General features: G+C 40.8%; 1 protein-coding gene across 3 annotated transcripts in view; it reads left to right on the top strand.

Moving 5' to 3' along the window:
* TRAPPC9 (trafficking protein particle complex 9) overlaps positions 1-20,124 on the top strand; it is a 1,079,595-nt gene that overhangs the window by 230,878 nt on the left and 828,593 nt on the right. For all 3 annotated transcript variants that reach the window (XM_019528205.1, XM_019528203.1, XM_019528204.1), the window contains one exon: positions 6,798-6,947. In XM_019528205.1, coding sequence (XP_019383750.1) covers positions 6,798-6,947 — 150 coding nt within the window. The remainder of the gene's footprint in view (positions 1-6,797; positions 6,948-20,124) is intronic.

Raw genomic sequence — 20,124 nt, 5'->3', positions numbered from 1 at the left:
TAATGACTCCCAGATCCTTTTCCACCTCCGTGCTGACAAGAGGGGAGTTCCCCAGCCTGTATGTATGGTGCCGATTGTTCCTCCCCAGGTGCATCACCTTACACTTGTCCGTGTTAAACCCCATCCTGTTCTCCTCGGCCCATCCTTGTAACCTATCTAGGTCCCACTGTAGCCTGTTGCTCCCCTCTATTGTGCCCACTTCCCCCCACATCTTAGTGTCATCACCAAACTTGAACAGGGTGCTTTGCACCCCCTCGTCCAAATCACTGATGAAGATGTTGAACAGGGTGGGCCCAAGGACCGAGCCCTGTGGGACCCCGCTTCCCACATCCTTCCAGGCTGAGAAGGACCCATCCACTACCACCCTCTGGGTGCGACTCTCTAACCAGTTGGCGACCCATTGGACTGTATGGGTGTCTATGCCACAGTCCCCCAGCTTCTTAATGTGCTGGCCTTTTAAGAAAGGACATAGTAAATCTCACATCTGTCTGGGAGAATCTCACATTCTGAACATCTCAGTATGTTTTAGCTTATTTTATCATGAGGACTGTCAAGTCACCAGATACAAGGTAACTTTAGGAAGAAACCATGAAAGTCTCATCAGATGTAGAGGAAGTGAGCTCCCAAATCACTGAGCACATAGGCAAATTCTATGATTACCATGAAGACAGTAGCAAAGAAACTCGTGAAAATGGTATTGAAATAGTGTTCTGTAATTTAACTCCAACTTCTTATGCCGAGGTTGATACCAGAATCTCAGATACTGAAGTTGAGCACTGAAAGGGGTTGCTTCTAGCATTGAGCTTGAAGTGAAAGGAGGAACTGTTTGTGTCCTCCTAATGCAGGTTTCTAGATTGAGGTCCTCCAAGGCCTACCAGAGCATCAGAAAGTGAAGAAAAAGAGCAGACTGTGCTATCACAGTCCCCAGTATTGACAACATCACCACTGGCATTGACCCTAGCTTGTGATAGTATCACAGCATAAATAATGGCCCCGGTTCAGTCAAAGCACTATCTCTTGAGGAGTAGAAAAGGTCTGCTTCTCTTGCCCATCTCTAGGATATGTTTTCCGTCACTTACTTTCTTCTCTACAGTGCTCTGTGGTGCTGTTAAGAGATTGCAAAATCTTATGAGCACCAGCCCCAGTATGCATAGTGTTGCATATTAGTTATTTATATATTCATGTGAAATACAATGACAGAACAACTTATAAATAACTGCACTGGGGGATAAGACTAGAGTGACCATTTTAGATTTGATATCCATTGGAAAGTGACATCAGTAGCCTGGTGCAAGTCTTCAATGCAACCATTGAAATGATAAATAGGTCATTCCTCTGTGGTGTGTGCTGTAATTTGGATTTCACCACACTGGGTCTTGGGGTATTTAATAAAATTCCATGTATGTAGTAGGTAGTTACATCTACCTTGTCTAGTACAAATCCTGCTCAACATCGTCCAGCTCCACCTTGATAAAAAGAAGTCAGAGGGTTTAGATATGGGGTCCGTGACAAAAATTTTATTAATGATGTCAATTGTGTTCCATTTTCTTTCCTTGATGTCAAAGTTTTCATCATTCACCGTTTTTCCCATACTCCAAAATGACCTCGAGCTTGGGCCCAGAGGGGTCATTAAATTCCTCAAAAATCGGTAATGAATATAAGCATTTTTTTTTCTTGACTCTTAAAGTATCCTGTTACTGTCAAAGATTAGGAGGAGGGTTGGAGTAGACAGCCAGGGAACAGGAGTGGATCTGCAGGTACTGGTTCTGAATGGCATTGCTTTGTTCAGTTGAGTCAGACTCGTATGAGCACTCGTATCCCAAACTGGGGCACAATACTCAGCCACTGAATAAATGAGGGCTTCAGCCAAGCTTCAGCATCACTTCCCCAACTGGAACCAGCCATCAAGGCAAACTCTGAGCTTGTGGTTTGATAAGATATTAAACAGTATTGCAATAATCTTTTTGCCCCAGATTGTCTTAATCAATAGAACTGTTAGGCCCCTTATCCATACTGTGTCATAAGCCAAAGTGAGATTAATAAAGGTTGCTCTGGTCGTCTGTTTTCTTTGGACTCTCACTTCCATAAAGGAGGTGAGAGTGAGAACTTGATCACAGGAGCTCCTCCTTGGTCTAAAGGCTGCCTAGTCTGAAGAAAGCCTGGCCTCCAGGATAGGGCTAATTCTTGACAAGAGCACTCCTTCGAAGAGCATGCGTATGGATGCTACTATGCCCTTATTTGGGAATATTGGGGCCTGCTTTCAAAAGGCATTAAAGGAGACATCTGTGGTAGTCATCTACAGCAAAGAACTAAAAAGTCCTCTTCTCTGTCCACTTCCCTTCCCAGCCCTGTGATGCGTGAATACTAAGGGAAGCTGGGTCTAGGGACAGAGTGATGTTACTGACCTATTCCTCTTGCTGGGATAAATGGTACACAGGCATTGGATGACACTAAACCATTTCAGGAGGTTCTTGCCTTGATTTACCAAATGGCAGTTGACACTCCCATCATTTCAGTAAAATCCCACAAACAGTTTGACATCCTGCCGGCTTCTGATTCTGCTAGGGCTCTCCTTCCCCATTAAAGGAATACTGTACCCTGCTAAAATCCTGTGCCAGACATGAGACTTAACACCAATACTGAAACAAATCAAGAAGCGGGAGATTTTGGGCTAATCCACCCTGTAGCCACCCCTTTCAGCACTGCCCCTGCCCACCCCTTATATAGCAAATTTAATAAGGATTTTACCAAACAATATGAAGAAGAGTTATAGCAAATTATAGACTGACAGTAGGTAATCATGCAGATTAACTTCTTCCTCTTACTATAATTTCCCTTTTAGATGAAATATTTAGATCTTATCCTGTAGTTACAGTTGTTAAGTTCCGGTCTGTATGACTCGGATTGCTCCACCTAAATTGGGCTTTTCTCATTGATCTATATGCTTTTTACTGTGTTAGACATTCGTAATACCTTCAGCGAACTGTCCATTCACTCCTAAGACTCTGCATCTTGATGAGAAACTCTCTTAGAATCAATTTCTTGTTAAACCTGCTCAGAGTTCAGATACTCACATTTGTCATGCATCATCCTTCTTCACGCATTTTTACAGGAAAAAAAATGTTTATCTTACTGTTATGTTTCTGCTTACCAGGAAGAGGAGGCAGAAAGTGTTTATCTGTTTTTTCCCCCTTCTCATCAGTCTGGAATGTTGAACTACTGTCCCTGACGAGCTATAGAAAATTAAAATGATCATCTGGCCACAGTTTTATTTTGTAAAGGGAGGAAGAGGCCACTGTGGCCAAACAGCACTCCTAACAGCCTGTTTTGTTGTGTGTTTTTGTAGTACCTCTTTCTGTCTTCTCCTCCCCCTCCTTTGTCCTCCTCCTCCTCCCCCATTCCTGTGGTACTAAGCTGACATGAGAAGTGGTTAGACAAGGGAAAAGATGTTTTAGCTTATCCGTGTACAGCACCTGAGAACATGAGGGGCAAGGGAGTTCTAGCTTACAGGTGCAGAGAATGCATTTAATGCCTCTTTTTAATTTAGTCTTCACAACTAGGGGCAGCAGAGATAAGGAAGGAGACAAACAACCTAGAGTAGTGGCAGAATAGATTAGGGATTACTGGGAGAAACTAGGTGCTTTTCAGTGGGCAGGGCCAATGGGATACACCCTAGAGTACGAGAGAAACTGGCTGAGGTAATTTTGAAGCCATTGGCTATCCTTGTTGAGAACTAGTAGATGTTGGGTGAGGTTCAGGATGACAGGAAAAGGGCAAATATAACGCCCATCAGTAAGAAAAAGGAGGAGGAGGATCTAGGGAATTACAAATCAGTCAGCCTGAATTTGGTCCCTGGAAAGATCATGGAGCAAGTGCTCAAGCAATCTATTGTGAAGACCTAGAAGAGAACAAGGTGATCAGGAACAACCAGTATATGTTTGCTAAGAGCAAGTCATGCCTGACCAACCTGATTTCCTTCTTTGATAAGGTGTCCACCTCTGGATGGGGGGAGAACAGTGGGTGTGGTATACCTTGACTTTTGCTAGGCTTTTGATGTCATCTCTCATGACGTTTTCATAAACAAGCTACAGGCTAGCTGAAAGTACTGTAAGGTTAATACATAACTAGTTGGATCATTGTGTTCAATGAGCAGTCATCAATGGCTCAAAGTGTAGTTGGAAGGAGGTATCAAGTGGGATTGTTCAGGGGTCTGTCCTGGGTCTGGTATTATTTAATATCTTTATATGATTAGAGGCCTCGGGAACATAATCTATGAGGACAGGCTGAAAGAACCAGGATTATTTAGTCTGGAGAAGAGAAGACTGAGGCGGGGTTTTGATAAGTCTTGAAATACCTGAAGGGCAATTACAGGGAGAATAGAGATTGGCTTTTTTTCTGGCTGCAGAGGACAGGATTAGAAGCAATGGCCTCAAGCTGCAAAAGAGGAAATTGAGGTTGGAGACTAGGAGGAACTTCCAGACTATCAGGGTGGTCCGTCATTGGAATATGCACTATGGAGAAGTTGTGGAATTTCCATCCCTGGAAACGTTCAAGAGCAGGTTGGACAGACCCTTGGCTAGGATGGTTTAGTGGGGGGTGAGGTAGGCGCCCCCAGTCTGAGCAGGGGCTGGACCTGGTGGGGTCCCTTCTAGCTCTCTTTTCCTATGATCCTATGGTTAAGCAGAAATTAAATGGAGAATTTAATAGAATTATAGAAAATTGGAGTTGGAAGGGGGTCAGGAGGTCTTCTAGTCCCAACTCCCTGCTCAAAGCAGGACCATCCTCAACTAGATAATTCCAGCAAGGGCTTCATTGAGCTGGGCCTTAAAAACCTCCAAGCATGGAGATTCTGCTACCTCTCTGGGTAACCAGTTCCAGTGCTTCACCATCCTCCTAGTGACAGGTTTTTTTCCCCTGATATCCAACCTAAGCTACCCTTGTTGTATGTTGAGACCCTTGCTCCTTGTTCTGTCATCTGCCACCACTGAGAAGAATTTAACTCCATCCTCTTTGTAACCACCCTTTGTTTATTTTTTAGTTTCTAAATTCTAGTTTCTGGATGAATGTGGAAATCTCTCTCTGCCTCGTTCTCAAAAAATGCATATGGAAATAGGTCTTTAATTCTAGAATTTTGCTCTCATGCTAATATCCCACCATCAGATCTTCACACACAATCTTGAGAAGCATGTTGGGCCTTATCTAGTGCTTTAAGAGCCAATAGATCGGTGTGCTAAAGAAATGAGATCCATATTTTTTCTGTGGTTCCTATAAAGCACTGTTTAAATTCTGATGACTTGGAGCCCTTTTGAAGAATCCTTTAATGTACAAACAGTACAGTCTGTCATTATGAATAAATACCTTCTTTCCAGTCAAACTATCATATTTGTCTTACGTATTCATAGCCTGGCCAATGATGGTTATCACTATAGTATGTAAACACCTAAAAATATTAATGAATTCATGGATGAGAACTGAAGCACTGAGAAGCTGAATGATTTTGCTCAAGGTCGTACAGGGACTTGCTGAAACAGGATTTTAGCTGAGATCTTCTGTGTCTGTTTATAATCTGAATATTATGTTAGAAAAAGTAGTTAATCACTAGATGTCACTGTTGGCAACAATGTGTCATTTTTAATACTTACCATTTTTTCCCCATAACTTTGAATGTTTCATATCTGTTTACTCTTTATACTGGTTGCATAATTTTACTAATTGCTTTTGTTACAATTACTTTAGAGTGCCTATTGCTGGTATTTGGGTGCAGTTCAGATCTTACTTGACATAGCACATAATTGACAACATTTTATATTTAGTTCCTTTGTTTTGTTGTTTGCCAAACCACATTGTTGTGCAATTTATTGCCTGCTTTATTTGAGCAGCAAGTCTTCTTTGCATTATCTCAGTGCTCGTTGAGTGCATTGGGTAATTTCACGTAGTAAATTATCTCAATGATCCATTTCCAGTGAATAGTAATGAAATGTATCATACTATTTTTCTTATAACTTGACATTGTGTCCTCTTCCCATAAACATTAAAATGACTCAAGTGGCTAGAGTTATTCCTGGTGGTGGGTCATTGGTATACAAGCTCCCCCACAAATACCTTCCAGTGTAGGGTAAGAATGATCTATAGCATCCCTAATATTCCAGTGCCTAACTGTATCAGCTGTAACAGGTGACACAGGCATTTTTTCCTTTGAGTTTGTTCGTTAAGAGGTAGTATCTTCAGCTTAAATAACCCCTAGCCATCAAAATAAACTGAAGATGCTTTAAAATTACAGCTCATTCATTTTTTTCCCTTTGGTATTGAATTTGTTTAGTTTCTTGGTGATGGAAAGCATATGATAATCTCTATGCTTACCTGTGCATGTCCTGTGTCCTGGTTGGAAGGATTATGTGATTAAACTCTACTTAGTTTAGCTCATTTAGGTTGCGTTCTGAAGTGCAAAAAGTGCATATTCTACGCACCCTTCTGATCCAATAGCAGTCATCCAACTGGTTTTTTTCCTGCTGTTTTAATAATTTTTATTTGGGGCATTTGAAGAAACACGTTGTTCTTTCAGCCGGTGTATACCAACCTGCTTCGTTTAGACACTGTTTAATTTTTTATTTCTGAAAAACAAGTTGGCTAAAACAGAAAATGAAAAATCAAGTGAAAAAAAAAAAGTACTACAAAATTATACAGTGTATATGTATGGTACTTGTATGCAAATTATGATATCTATTTGTTATAAACTTGAAAGTTGGTGCTTTGTTCTTGGGCATGTGCTAACATAAATTATATTCTTTTTAATATAGAAAAGCTGTATGGTGATTTCCTCAGTTGGAAGCTAGAAGACACCCTTGCCCAGTTCCCTCTAAAACCAGGGAAGATCGCAACGTTTATTGTAAACATTAAAGTGAAGCTGGACTTCTCCTGTCAGGAAAATCTTCTGCAAGACCTTGATGGTGAGTTATTAACTTATTTTCTGTTTGGAGTGTGGGATTTTATTTTGGCAAGGACTTGGAACTCTTGTCATATTGGTTCAGAATCAGAGGATGAAGCAAGTGCCTTCTGTTTCTACACTTGTATTGTGCTATGGGACATGGGTAGGGATTTAGGACTGAATCTTCGTGATTGCTTGCTGACACAAGTCAGCTTGTCATGGCCAAAACTTCTCACCCTACTGAGGACTTAAGTTACATTATTTAACTTCTCCCAATGGGGAGTTCTTTCAGAGTGTGCGCTTCCAATGATTTTTGCAATATTTTATTTTTCTTTATTAATTCCTCTTGATGTCAAGTTTCCAAGCACCAGAGGGCTTTAAAAGGAGATGCACACAGTGATGACTTAAATGTAGTTGGCTGTCTCCTGTCTCTAGTTATGCAGTGCATTTGTGGTCTTGTTTATTTGGAACATATGGACTTATTCATCCAGATGAGTTAGTCACACCGATATTGTGAAATTTGCATCCTGTGGAATTCCAGTGAATGACTACGGAGAGATGATAAGATACAGTATTTACATGGAAGGTTTTTATTGTAGTAATTAAGAATCTGTGTGGCATCAAATCAAATAAACAAGAATGCAGCTTTATGCCTGAATTTTTAGAACTGCTTTATAGATACTAGTGCCAAGTATTCAGTTATTAGAATGCACATCACAAAATAGAGAAATTGTTCAAATATTAAATATATTTTTAGATGGTGATTATTTCAACTGCCTGGTTTATTGTGTTAAAGTAATTTATAAAGGGTCTTAGGAAGAAACAGGAAATGGGTGCATCTGCATGAGATGTTTACTGCGAAGTAGATTCATTAGTTGTACAATAAATGTCACATGTCTACACATGCAAACCTTCTAAACTAAATGATGTACTCTGCAGCAACATAGTACTTATAAAATTCTTGTAAAAACTCTGCAGTAGGAAAGTACTTGTAAAGGCTGCAGAGTTGTTTGTGTAGAAGCTGCCCCAGCTGGCTGGGGCATGAGGTTGCTTCGTTGCGGGGGCTGCCTGCTGGCTAACCCCTACGTTCAAGCACTCTTGTGCTCTAGCCAGCCCCATGGCATGTTGACCTGGAGAAGCAGCACTGGGCTGGCAGGCTGACCCCTGGGTCTCCTGCCATCTGGGGTGGCTCTGACCCTGCTCCACATGCTGCGATCCCAGGCACATGTGAAGATATGGCACCTGGGAGTTTATTCATGCACTTTAACATGCATTAATATGCCTGTATATATGCTTCCAATGTTGAATCATCCTAAACAGGATGTTCCTATACTTTAATGAGTGAAGATAAGGCATATAAAAAATTACTTGAGTTTTATTTCCTGATGTTATTGCCATTTATGCATTATATGTGCAAGAACTATTTAAAATGGGAATGTTTTCAGAAACGAGAATGACCAACAGAATTATATTTTGTACATAATTTATTTTAAGTGAGAGAGACTGAGCTCTGGATTTGACTTGTGAATTCACTTAGGCAGAATTGATGTTAATAATTGATAAAGGCTTAATGATTTCTTATTAAACTGCCCTAGTGGTAAGTACATATCTTTTATATTACCATTTATATGATCAAAATGCTTCTTTTAACACTCAGTACAATAACAATAATTAAAGTTTTGTTAAAATAAATGTTAGCTGAAAAGCTCTGATTACTAATTCATGATTAGTACTGGTCTGAGACTTGTGAGAGAAAATTCTTGGAAAATAACAAGGAGGGAGGGAAAGAAAAGAAATATTAGGCCAATTTCAAATGTTAAAAAAACCCAACCCAAAAACCCACGCAACTAGGGCCTCCCAAACTTTGATACTGTGTTTAGCATCCTGACATGTGGCTTTTTGAAATACCACTAACCTTGATTTCTGTAGGAACTTGGAAATACACCAAATCATGTAAGATGTTCAGTAAATGTAACAAAACATGGCAGTTTTACACCTTGGCAGTCCCAGATTGGGGATGGTGGGGAGGGGGGAGTTGACAGATTTGGCACTTGGAAGAGGTAACAGTCAAGCACCTAAGACCAGATGGCATCACTCCATGCCACCTCATCCATTATTCCAAATTAACTTTCATCCTAGCTGTGTGATCCCTGAATCTCGTCTTCCTACACACATCCCCCAACAAATTACCTCACTCGGTACTGGAGCGTTATGTCAAAATACACATGCATGGTGATCACACAGTTCTGGATGAAGCTTTGAGTGTGGCCCAGAAGAGGAAAATAGGAAGCAAAATCCAAAACATGGAGGTGTATCACATTAAGTTGCACGTACTTATTGGTATAGCATTTCTCATGCTACAGTCTAATGTATAGGGAGGGCACACATGAGGATCTTCTATGGCAGGGGTGGACAAAAGTGGCATGGGCAGCCTTTGTGTGTAGCACATGGTAGATCAGGAAGGGGGGGCAGGCAACACAGTGGCAGGTAAGGGGGGGAGCATCAGATCAGGCAGAAAGCAGAGCATCAGATCAAGCTGGGAGCAACGAGTAGAGCAGTGAATCAGGCATGGGACAGGGGTTGGATGGCACTAAAGGAGAGTGCAGAACTAATTTGTGGCACATCTGCCAAAACTGGTTGGCCCCCACTGGTCTGTGGTTTGGTCCAAAATGCCAGCAAAGATTATCAATTTTAATTGATAGTCTCTCACACCCAGCCAGTCCTGCATTTTAAGCAGTATGGAATCCTTTTACCAGAACAGATGTAGCTTTTATTAGCTAGTAGTTTAACAGACTCCCTTTTGTTGTATGGGAAAGAGAATGGCTTAGTGCAGTGGTGCTGCTAAGCATTTGGCTCCACTGGTGAAATGAATGGCGTGGGGGTGGTCCATGGGCTGGATTGCACCATGCACCAGGATTGGGCCCTGGGGTGCCTGTACTTGGCTCTGCATGGCCTCAGCTGTTTCCCATGTGCTGGGATCAGTGCTCCCCTTCTGCCAAATTTACAGACCTGTGTGGAGCCCTGTGGACTGCATGCCACACTTCCAGGGGCCAGGAATGGCCCACAGGCCCTGGGTTTATCACCCACGGACTGGTGGATTGAGAACTGGACCCAGACTTGGACACCTGGGGTCTCCTCCTTGCTTTGCCAGTGGCCTATGGGGTGATGCTGGGCAAATTACTTTCCCTTTGTGTGCCTCAATTTCCCCACCTATACAATAATTATAATAGAAGTGCTGTGTCAAACGTTTTGTATTTCTGCTGATAAAAAACATTATAGAAGTGCATAGTGGTATTACTCTTGTTTAATATATGCAATTATGCTGACTTTTTCACACAGTTCTGAAATTTCCCCAAGAAGCATCCTTACCTTCCATGTCTCTCAGGCACTCAAAAAGGCAACACCAACTAAGCTTGCTCACAAGTGAAGTTTAAGTCAATTTTGGAAATACTAACTGTGAAACTTTAGGGTTTGAGCCTGAGCTTCAAGTAGAACTAGAACCTTAATAACAGTGTTACTGTGTCGTTTCTCTAAAACAGAATTGCTGTTGAGTACTAACTGAAGTCCTGGCGTCAGTAGCATGGCTAAGGGAGTGCGGGGTATGATCAGGGCACCAGCCATGAGGATTGAATTGTGGTGGGGGGTGGATGCAGGGGGAGACAGCAAAAATAGCAGCTGCCTCCCTGCTGGTCTGGCCACAGCTGCTGCCCCATGTGCTGCCACCCCTGTGAGCTCCATACTTCTTAGTTATGGCTCTGCCTGCAGTGAGCAGGCCCAATTCCTCCTTAATGAAAGAGGGCCATAGTAAAAACAGTTACCATTTCCTAAGAGCCTAGATATGTTTGGATGACTGATACTGTACTCATTCAAATATTAATACGAACACTGGTTTAATTTCAAACTGATACAACACCACCTTTTGCATGCTGCTGAAATTTTAATATAGGTTTTAAAATTCATGGTTACAAGAATCGGAAAAGTCAGAGGTAGCTGTGGCATGGCCTTTATTGATAGTGCCGCTAGAGTGAGTGTGTTATCTTGTCTCCTTTTAAAAATTAAATTTACAGGTGATCGAGTTATTTTCATCTTTTAAACAAAAGCCATATCCTTAGCAGCACATCTGTTACTTTAATCTGTTTTCATTTGGTGTCACAACTGTTTCCATTAACACCGTTTAATACTTTATAATGGAGATTTAGCACAAAAAAGATTACAGACTGCAGTTATTATACAACTATATATTTGGGGAAAAAATTATCCAACAAAATAGTAGCTGTAATTCTTTTCTGTTAGAGAGTTTTTTAGCTCATGTTCTTACAGCTTAAAGGGAAACTGCAGTAATTACTTATTCATGGGTAAGTTAAATACTTGCATGTTTATTTTAAAAATGAATTTTCTAAATGCTTTTTAGCTTCTGTTTTGCCTTTAGAATGGTTGGATGGTGGCTTATTTGGGCTGCTGTTATTCCTATGCCTCCTACCCTGGGCTCCAGTCGTTATGCACAGAGTAAGACTTGAAAATTTCACTTGCTTGCGTTTTTTTAGATGTGTGTAAGACTGATCTCATTATGCTTTGTCAAACATCTTTGACTTTGTTCATTGCAATTATGAGCATGTCTGATAGGCAAAAAAAAGTATAAATATATTACAATTAGATTTTTTCTAAGCTGTTTGACTTTAATACTACAGAATAGTCTCATTTAAAAAATTGGAACCATACAGTATGAATTTTAAAAAGCACCATTCTGTATGAATAGAGCATATATTAAATAGGTTAAGAACTGATTTAAGTGATTTCCAAAAGTAGCCATTTATTGGAAGTGTCATCAAATGGGAGGGTTCTGCATTGTTTAGTACTAGTTTGGACATTTTCAATGCAAGTTGTATCTACAGGGATTTTATGTTTAACTTGGTGACATAAATGTTGGTGAAACAGTAAATGATAGCAGTCATGCAAAATTATCTAGATTGTTTAGTAAACTGAGAAGACTTAAATACATTAATAAAGCAAATGTACATTTATGCCCTGCATTGTGTGTTCCTAGATGTATACCTGCAGAATGAGGAAGTGTATCCTGGAAATCACTGATTGTGAAAAGGATTTAAGAAATCATAGTGAACAAGCAACTGAACATGGGACCCGGTATATCCGCGTGGCAAAAAGGGCTACTGCGATTCTTGGAAACAAAGTGAAAAGGAGTAGGGAAGTGATTTTTTTGTCGCTGGAATACTTGTAAAAGTTTGGATCCTAGATCTGTTTGGAGAGGTTGAGGAATGGTTTGAGGACTGGAGACAGTGCTGTACAGTGAATGTTTTTAAGAGCTCAGTGTGTTTTAGCTTACCAGAAAGAAGCTTTGAGAGGTGACTTGATTGAAGCATGTGAGCTTGTTCACAGCAGGGAATACTGGATACTGGAGAGCTCTTTAATCAAGTGAAGAAAGGGATAAGAAGAATGATTGGCTGGAAACTGAACCCAGACATATTCCAATTTAACAATAGGGCTCAAAATGCCACTAATGACAATGATTAACTATTGGAACAAATGACCAATTAAATGGTAGATTTTGATGTCTTTTGGTGTAAGACTGGATGAGTTTCTAGAAAGTACTCTTCAGCCAAACAAGTTATTGGGGTCAACACAACTAGTTGGATGAAATGTTCATAGCATTCATCTCTAGATCAGTGGTCACCAGCCAGTGGCTCTCACTCCACCGGTAGATCTTGGAGCCTCTTGGAGTTGATCTGAGGCTTGTGAGGGGGGCGGGGGGGGGGCTGAGTGCACGCGTGCATGGACGCTTGTGCCCCAGCTCAGCAGGTCAGTCCATAAGGGAGAGAAGGGCGGGGGCTAGATCAAGGCCCCCACGGTGAGAGAGAGTGCTGCAGAGGCAGGAGCAGGGATAGGTTAAGTGGGGCCCCGGCTGGGTGGGACTTTCTTTCTGGGGAGGTGCTCCCCCAAATATTTTTTTCTTCCTTTGCCTCGATCTGCCCCCCCTTCTCGCCCCACAGACTTACCAGCGGGGGGGTGGGGAGCAGGGTGGCGACGCATGGTAGATCTTGGACTTATTTTAAATGCCAAAGGTGATCTGCTACTTAAAAAGGTTGGAGACCACTCCTCTAGATAATGAAATGGTCCCTAAGTGGCCTTAAACTGTATGACAAGTAGGTAGAGTCACGTTCAAATAGTTCTAATTTCAATTAACAGTATGTAGAATGAGAGACAGGATGTACATTTCAAGTGGGAAGTAGCTATTTGAGAGTCTACAGTAAAATGCAGTGAGTTCTGATTTAGAAAGAATCCTTTGTACCGTGTCACAAAATAGGCTGTCTATGGCTAGGAGTAAAAGCTAAAGTAACATTTCAAGTGAGAAAGTAGGACCGTGTCCTGGATAAATGGGCAAGTACAAGAGAGAAAAGACTTCTCCAATGTGGAGGAAAAATGGGAGAGGAGGCCATGACTTAAATTCAGAGTGAACAGAAATCATTCAGGTCATTCAGAAAATAGGTGGGCATAACTGTAAAGGCTTAGGATCTGTTTTACAGGTTTACAAGTAAAAAGGGCTTTTTGGCAAGGTTTCATATCCTGGAACAAAAACATAGTTAACAGCAGTATTCTAACCTTAATTATATATATAAAATGTGATGCTTTTACTACATCCCTATTATCTCCTTTTGTAATTACTTTGTAAACTTTTTAAAAAGGGTGGAAATGATTTCCTGAAATCTGACTCCTATGTATGCCCAAAATATTTTTGAGGGGGAAGGAAGGATGTCATGCTTACTGACTAGCTGCCGAGCTGTTTCTTGTGGGAGATGCTTCCTGAGATTCCAAAGGTATTGGAGCCTCAGGCAGTTCTTTTTCTGGGAAGAGTCCTTCAGTTCACCTACCCAGACTAGCACCTGGGTTACAGCTCTGTGTATCAGTTGGACCTATTTCTGTAGGTTCATCTAGGACCCCTTGGGAGCCTCTGACATCAACTGATTTAAGTGACTAAAAATAACTTCAAGACACAACATGGTTATAATTGTTTTTCACCCAAAGGTCAAAGCACACAGGTGAAGGTATGATATGTGTGCTCTTACCAAACCTCAGCTTCTCTCCGTACTGGGGGTTCGATTAATTTCCTTTTGCTGAGTTGTAGACACCATCTTTGTTTGTAACCTACTTGCTTTGTCTATCTGAATCTACCCAGCTTGCCACCTTCTTCCCATAGATATGCCCTGGACAGTCTGTTATGGCTCTCAAACTCTTTATGTGATTTAGACTCCAAAACAGATCATTGTCTTGTTGACCCATCATTTCTCAGCCTCAGAAGAACAGCCATGCTACCAGGATTGGAGCAGGGATGCACCTTATGTTGCTGGTTTGGTTAACCTTTTCTGCCTGGTATAGAAGCAGCCTCTTTGCATCTAGGCAGGTAGCAGTACAATAAGCAGGAAACTAATTTATGCATAGTATTCATAAAAATATTCAAATTTTCACTTATGACAAATGTTTTAGTATTTGCAGGTTTGTCCCTCCCCGCAAGAACTGTTTCCCTTTCCTGTCTGAATTGAGTTGCTCCTTCTCTTGGGGTTTTAATCAGGATTGCCCCTCATGTAGATAATAGTGTTCTCTTTCACTGCCTCAGTTAGCTGCTTACAAAGGTGGAGCTTCATGATGTAGTAGCGGTGCCTCCTTATAGAAACAGTAGGCATTCTTAGATAAGCCTTGGCCGTGTGTTTAGAGAGCATGTATATGGACTTTGAACCATGGACTTCTGCATTGAAAACCAGAATATGGGTTTCTCAGTGTAGCTAAACATTGTTTCGCTTAAAGGACTAAGAATTGTATTCTCAGAAGCACAGAAGTGACTAACAGGAACTAGCATTCTGTTTTCAAAAGTGACCCAAGCCTTTGGGATCCATCTCCTTTCAACAAGATGTGGGGTTTGAAGTCCATTGTTCACTTTTGAAAATGCAAATGAGACTTAATCTCCTAAATGATTTATGTGCTTTTGAGGAACTTTACCAGAAGTTTCTAAGCTAGCATCTATAGCACACTTCAGTATTTTTTTTTTTTCTGTGAGCTAGCAACTAGAGAGTTAAATACCCATATTTTTCTGTTGTTAGATACATTGCAATATTTGGACTTCTTCATGGTGGCTGTACCTAAAGGTTTTATGCATCTAGTTCAGGAAGCCAACTATAAAATTCCCAAAGAGCTCATGAGAATCAGTTCTTCAAGTTTCAGAAGAAATTCCTCTTTCTTACAAGGACATCCAGGGAGCTTTGTGAGAAGTTTGATTGCTATGTTACAGTGCTATCTCGTAGACACATTGGAGTGACCTGGAGACAGGTCAGGAATTCTCTGCATGAGAAACTGATTTGATGTGAAAAATAACATAGTTCATATAATAGTTAAAAATAAACCCCAACAAAACTTTTCTGGAATCTGATATACTGGACTCATAAATTATATGTCCTGTTCTTTCTGAGGCAGTGATCTTGTTGATCATTTCCTCAAGCATTGTAAAGAAATCTGGGTATATTTGCCAGGCACACATGCAATATTAATATTGTTGATCAGAAATTCAGCATTTCTGGTGCCAGTGGCGATTCCTTTCAAGAATTTTTCTGATACAAAGTTGGTTAGTTTATGGAAGAAGCAAGAGCTAATCACCAAGACCAATCTTTTCTCCTTGAAGGATGGTGTTCTGATCAGAATTGTTGGCTATCAGGTTGCAGGTCTTGATCCAGGTTGCAGAGTCTTGATCCTGATGCCCAGGAAATTTCCAGCAAATGAAGGAAATCTGTACCAAATTCTCCTTCCTGTCAGATTTTCTAAATAGTGGTTGTTCGGGCAATGGTCTTTATTGGGCGTATAAGTTTCATTGTGCCTTCCTTGGATGGATCATCTGGCATTTCTAAACCAATGATTATGGATGCCAGGGATGAGATGGTCTGACAGGTTAGATCACTCTAGGTCAGGGCAGGCAGTTATTTCAGGCGGTGGGCTGCTTACTGAGTTTTGGCAAGCCATTGAGGGCCACATTACAGGCAGCCGGGGCAGATAACTATTTATTTTCTAAATTTTTTAGGGGCCCCCTGGGCTGGATAGAATGGCCTGGTGGGCCACATTTTGCCCACCCCTGCTCTAGATATACCCTGTTCTCCATCTAAAGCATCTACTCCTGCCACTGTTGGAAACAGGATACTAGTTTAGATGGACCATTGATCTGACCTGGGATGTCACTACTTATATTTTTATGTTCCAGTGAACCATTTGTAGCAGATTCTTTGTCTAGCTATTGTGGTTTTTTTTTTTGGTTTTTTTTAACACACTTTCTGGTGGTCATAACTTCCACCAACTGGGAGAGTAAGCACTGCTACATGGATACTTCTTTTTGATTTTTGGGAAAAATAAAAAACTTAGTCATTTTCTTCCTTAAAAGGAGGCAGTGAGCCCTCTCTCCCTACCCCATGTACACTGGTCAAATAGTCATATTGTTGCTGCTTTAACAAGTTTTTCTGGGACCTAGATGTATTGAGACAATACAGTTTTAATATCACGAACCTAGGTGTTTTGAATGATCAATTTCCATCAATTCGGGGGACCTAAATAAAGGTATAGGGTTTCTGTTTCATCCTGGAGAAGATTGTACACAGTTTGCTTAACTGCATAGTATATTGGCCAGATCAGCCATTCACATGTTCACAGAAATCAAACCGACTAGTGATATCATGGTTATCTTTGAATTCGAAGGAGGAACAACAACATGCAGTATATTGCCATATCCAGTCTGTAATCATTTCCAATTATCTGCAATTAGTAAAGCACATAAACTTCTTAAGTGGTAAGAGCTTTTTGAAACCACTGTTTACTTTGTGGCACAACTGTATGCAATCTAACTGCCTAATTCATGGCAGGACCAGGAGCTATTTCTTTCAAAGCTGCTTAATCAGCTTATAACTAATTGGGTCCTGTGAATTTCAAGGTATTTCCCACAGGGCTTCATGCTCTGGCTGTGCAAAGCTTCGCTCGCTGCTTCGATTCAGAGGAGATTTGGCGGCTGAATCTCTGAATGCGAATAGAATCATGAGATCCATTAATCTCTCCAGATTGAATCAGAAGCCTCTGATGTGATTTGGAGAGATTTGACTATTCAGACATAAACACAGCTTTATGTGTTCTTTTCTACATACCTCAAGGTACCAGATGGCTCGTGAATGCCGAGATGGTGGGGCAGATGGAGTGTCACTTGGGAGTGCGGGGGGGTCCCCAGCGTGCTCAGTGGCATGCCCAGAAGTGGACCAGAATCAGTTAATCAAATACTGTCCCCTGAATCAGGCCAAATTCAAAATGAATACAGCCCGCTTCACACACCCCTACTTTATGTTTCTAATAGACAAGGTAAAGAGTCTTAATGAGGTGTGAAAAGCCTCACCCAGGCTCTTCTTACAAATAATAAGCATTGTTTACATAGAGTTTGGTAGGGCCTGGTCCAGGTATGAGCAATCTGGGCTCATGGTAGAGGTGATGATACCTTTTATTAGACCACCAAAATTTTTGCAGAACTTTTACAATCTTTTCTCCAATGTCTGATGAAGGGTGTTTGTGCCCCAAAGCTTGCAATAAATTTGTTTGTTTGTTTTTGTTTTTGCAAAAACCTTGTTGGTCTAAGAAAAGCTATCACCTCCCCCATGAGCCTAGCTTGCTTTTTCCTCTCGACCAATACGGCTACAACCTGTTCCAGGTATGTGCATAGACTTTTTAAATTCCAATGCTTTGCACCTAAACAAGTATACTGTACTTCCCTTAAGGCAGATTATAGTACTGTAGTTTATTTTTTTTGCCCCAGAATAAGAAATATTTATTTTAATAAAGTGTTTACCCTGAAAAGGCAGGAAATAATCTGCTCTAATGGGTCTGATCTGCTTGTAGCTTTCCCATGGGCAGAATAAGTGTTTTAAGGCATTATGGAATTGCTATCAGCCCTTCATCAGTGATGGCCTTTGAGCATAGACTTGTTTTATTGATGGTGCAAGTTTGATATTGATGATATATATTTGGAAGCTTCAGCTGGGAGGAAAAAATGGACAGTAACAGGAAGGGGGGGCAACAATACAAACTGTTATGGGATTGTTGACCATCAGAACAGCATCCTGTTTTCAAGTTATATTGTCTTTAATAGAAAGTAATTTCAAAATCTTCCTTTTTTGAGCAGGTGTGTCTGATGTGAATATTAACTCTAGACATCTGTGCTTGAAATACTTCATTAGTTGATGCCAAAGGAGGTATATCTTGAGAAACCGTTTTCCTGTGGTGGAGAAGTGGTTGCGAGAAATGTAGGAAAAGGTGATGGGGGACTCTTGTCATTGACCATCCGTGTCAGACTTTTAAAGTTCTGGGCACAGTTAGGAAGCTTGGGAAATAGAAATCTCTATTGCTTTTTCTTTTAACAGGTGTTTTAGTTTCTACTTTAAATAATGCCATCTTGTGCTGTGCCTGCTGTTGTTGCATCTTTACTGGATTACACTTACCAGCAGCCAAAGAGACAAAGATTGAAAAGAGTAAGGATATCTACTTAGAAATTCCCTCCTTTTCAGACAGACAGGGTTGTTTGGGCAACTGTGATATCCTTTATTAGACCAACTAAATAGTTGCAACAATTGTTCTTTGCAAGCTTTTGGACACAAACACCCTTCTTCAGGCATAGGGAGAGTCTGCTGGTATTTTGTGTGCTCTGGCACCACGTATTGGGCAAATGAATTTTAGTTGTAGAGATGAAAAACTTCTTGTGTACGTTGTGCACAGTTAACATTAGGGTTGGCTGAAGTGAGCTTACCTAAGTTTGAATGTGACATGTGAAAATTTGACTTGTTTTAATGTTACGACATTTCTCTCGGGAGAAACTGATAAAAAGAGCTGAGAGTGGGCAAGTGGCAAATGTAATATACCAACAAAAATAGGATTCTAATATCCATTGCTGCCAGACTCAAGTGTTCAAAAATCACAAGACTGTACTAAAATCATGATATTTTAAGAAGTATTTTGACCTCATTTTCTTTTCATTTTTTGTGTCCTTAGAATACACAAGGTACATGTTCTCAGGCTTCTTTTTCATGCACAAGAGCTACATTCCAGTGAAATATCTTGATCTCACAAAACTGCTCGAGAAAAACGCTAAATGTTATGAGACTTGTGGAAGTTGACAGCACCTCTGTAATAATGCCAATATCTAGCTCTTGTTATATGACCTTTTTATACTACTGCTCAGCCATAAATAACAGTGATCTGCAAAGAAGGCTAAATATTATTACCTGTTTTATAGGCAGGGAAAATTGAGTTGCAAGGTCTTGGAAGTGCTGAGTGATGGAATGAAGACTTGAGCTGAATCTCTTGACACCTAGTCCAGTATTGTTAGTAATGTCTCATGGCACCACTTTGTACATAGCATTTATTATGCACTGGCTGTCAGCCTACCTTTTCCATATGTCCCGTAACAAAGCCTTTCATTTTAGTTAAGAAACTGTTGTTTTTTTTTTGTTTTTTTTAAGTAAATTGTATTGCCCTTCGCTTATGCAATATTTGAATGAGATTAGATCATCCCTAGGTGCCTTTCCTTAATCCCCCTGTTATCAGTTATCTTTGTTTGCATTAAAAAACAAAACATGATATATAGGAGTTGAACTACAAACCTTACTTTCTGATAAATATGAAAGAATTGAGCATAAACTTGCCATTTCTTTTGGTTTAATCAAAATGAAAACTTAATCTCTTTTGTAGGAGCATTCCCAAAATGTTGTTAGTCTCCCACCCCATCCTCATTAAGAAATTGGGTGACTGTGACATTGATGCCTACACAGTCGGATGGATTGCAGATTGGCTGAAGGGTCACACTCAGAGGGTGGTGGTAGACGGGTCATATTCAACCTGGGGAGAAGTGGGCAGCGGAGTCCCCCAGGGCTCGGTCCTTGGGCCTGCGCTGTTCAATCTCTTTATCAGCGATTTGGATGATGAGGTGAAAAGCACCCTGTTTAAATTCGCTAATGATATCAAAATTTGGGGTGAGGTGAGCACACTAGTAGGGAGGGAAAGACTGCAGCAAGACTTGGATAGGTTACAGGGGTGGGGTAGCAAAAACAGGATGTGCTTCAACACTGACAAGTGCAGGGTGCTGCATGTGGGCAGTAGTAACCAGCAGCACACTTATAAGATGG

The sequence above is a fragment of the Gavialis gangeticus genome, unplaced genomic scaffold (assembly GCF_001723915.1).
Source record: "Gavialis gangeticus isolate Ggan-Ray unplaced genomic scaffold, GavGan_comp1, whole genome shotgun sequence".
NCBI classification, from domain to species: domain Eukaryota; kingdom Metazoa; phylum Chordata; order Crocodylia; family Gavialidae; genus Gavialis; species Gavialis gangeticus.
This window is presented reverse-complemented; position numbering and strand designations above follow the sequence as displayed.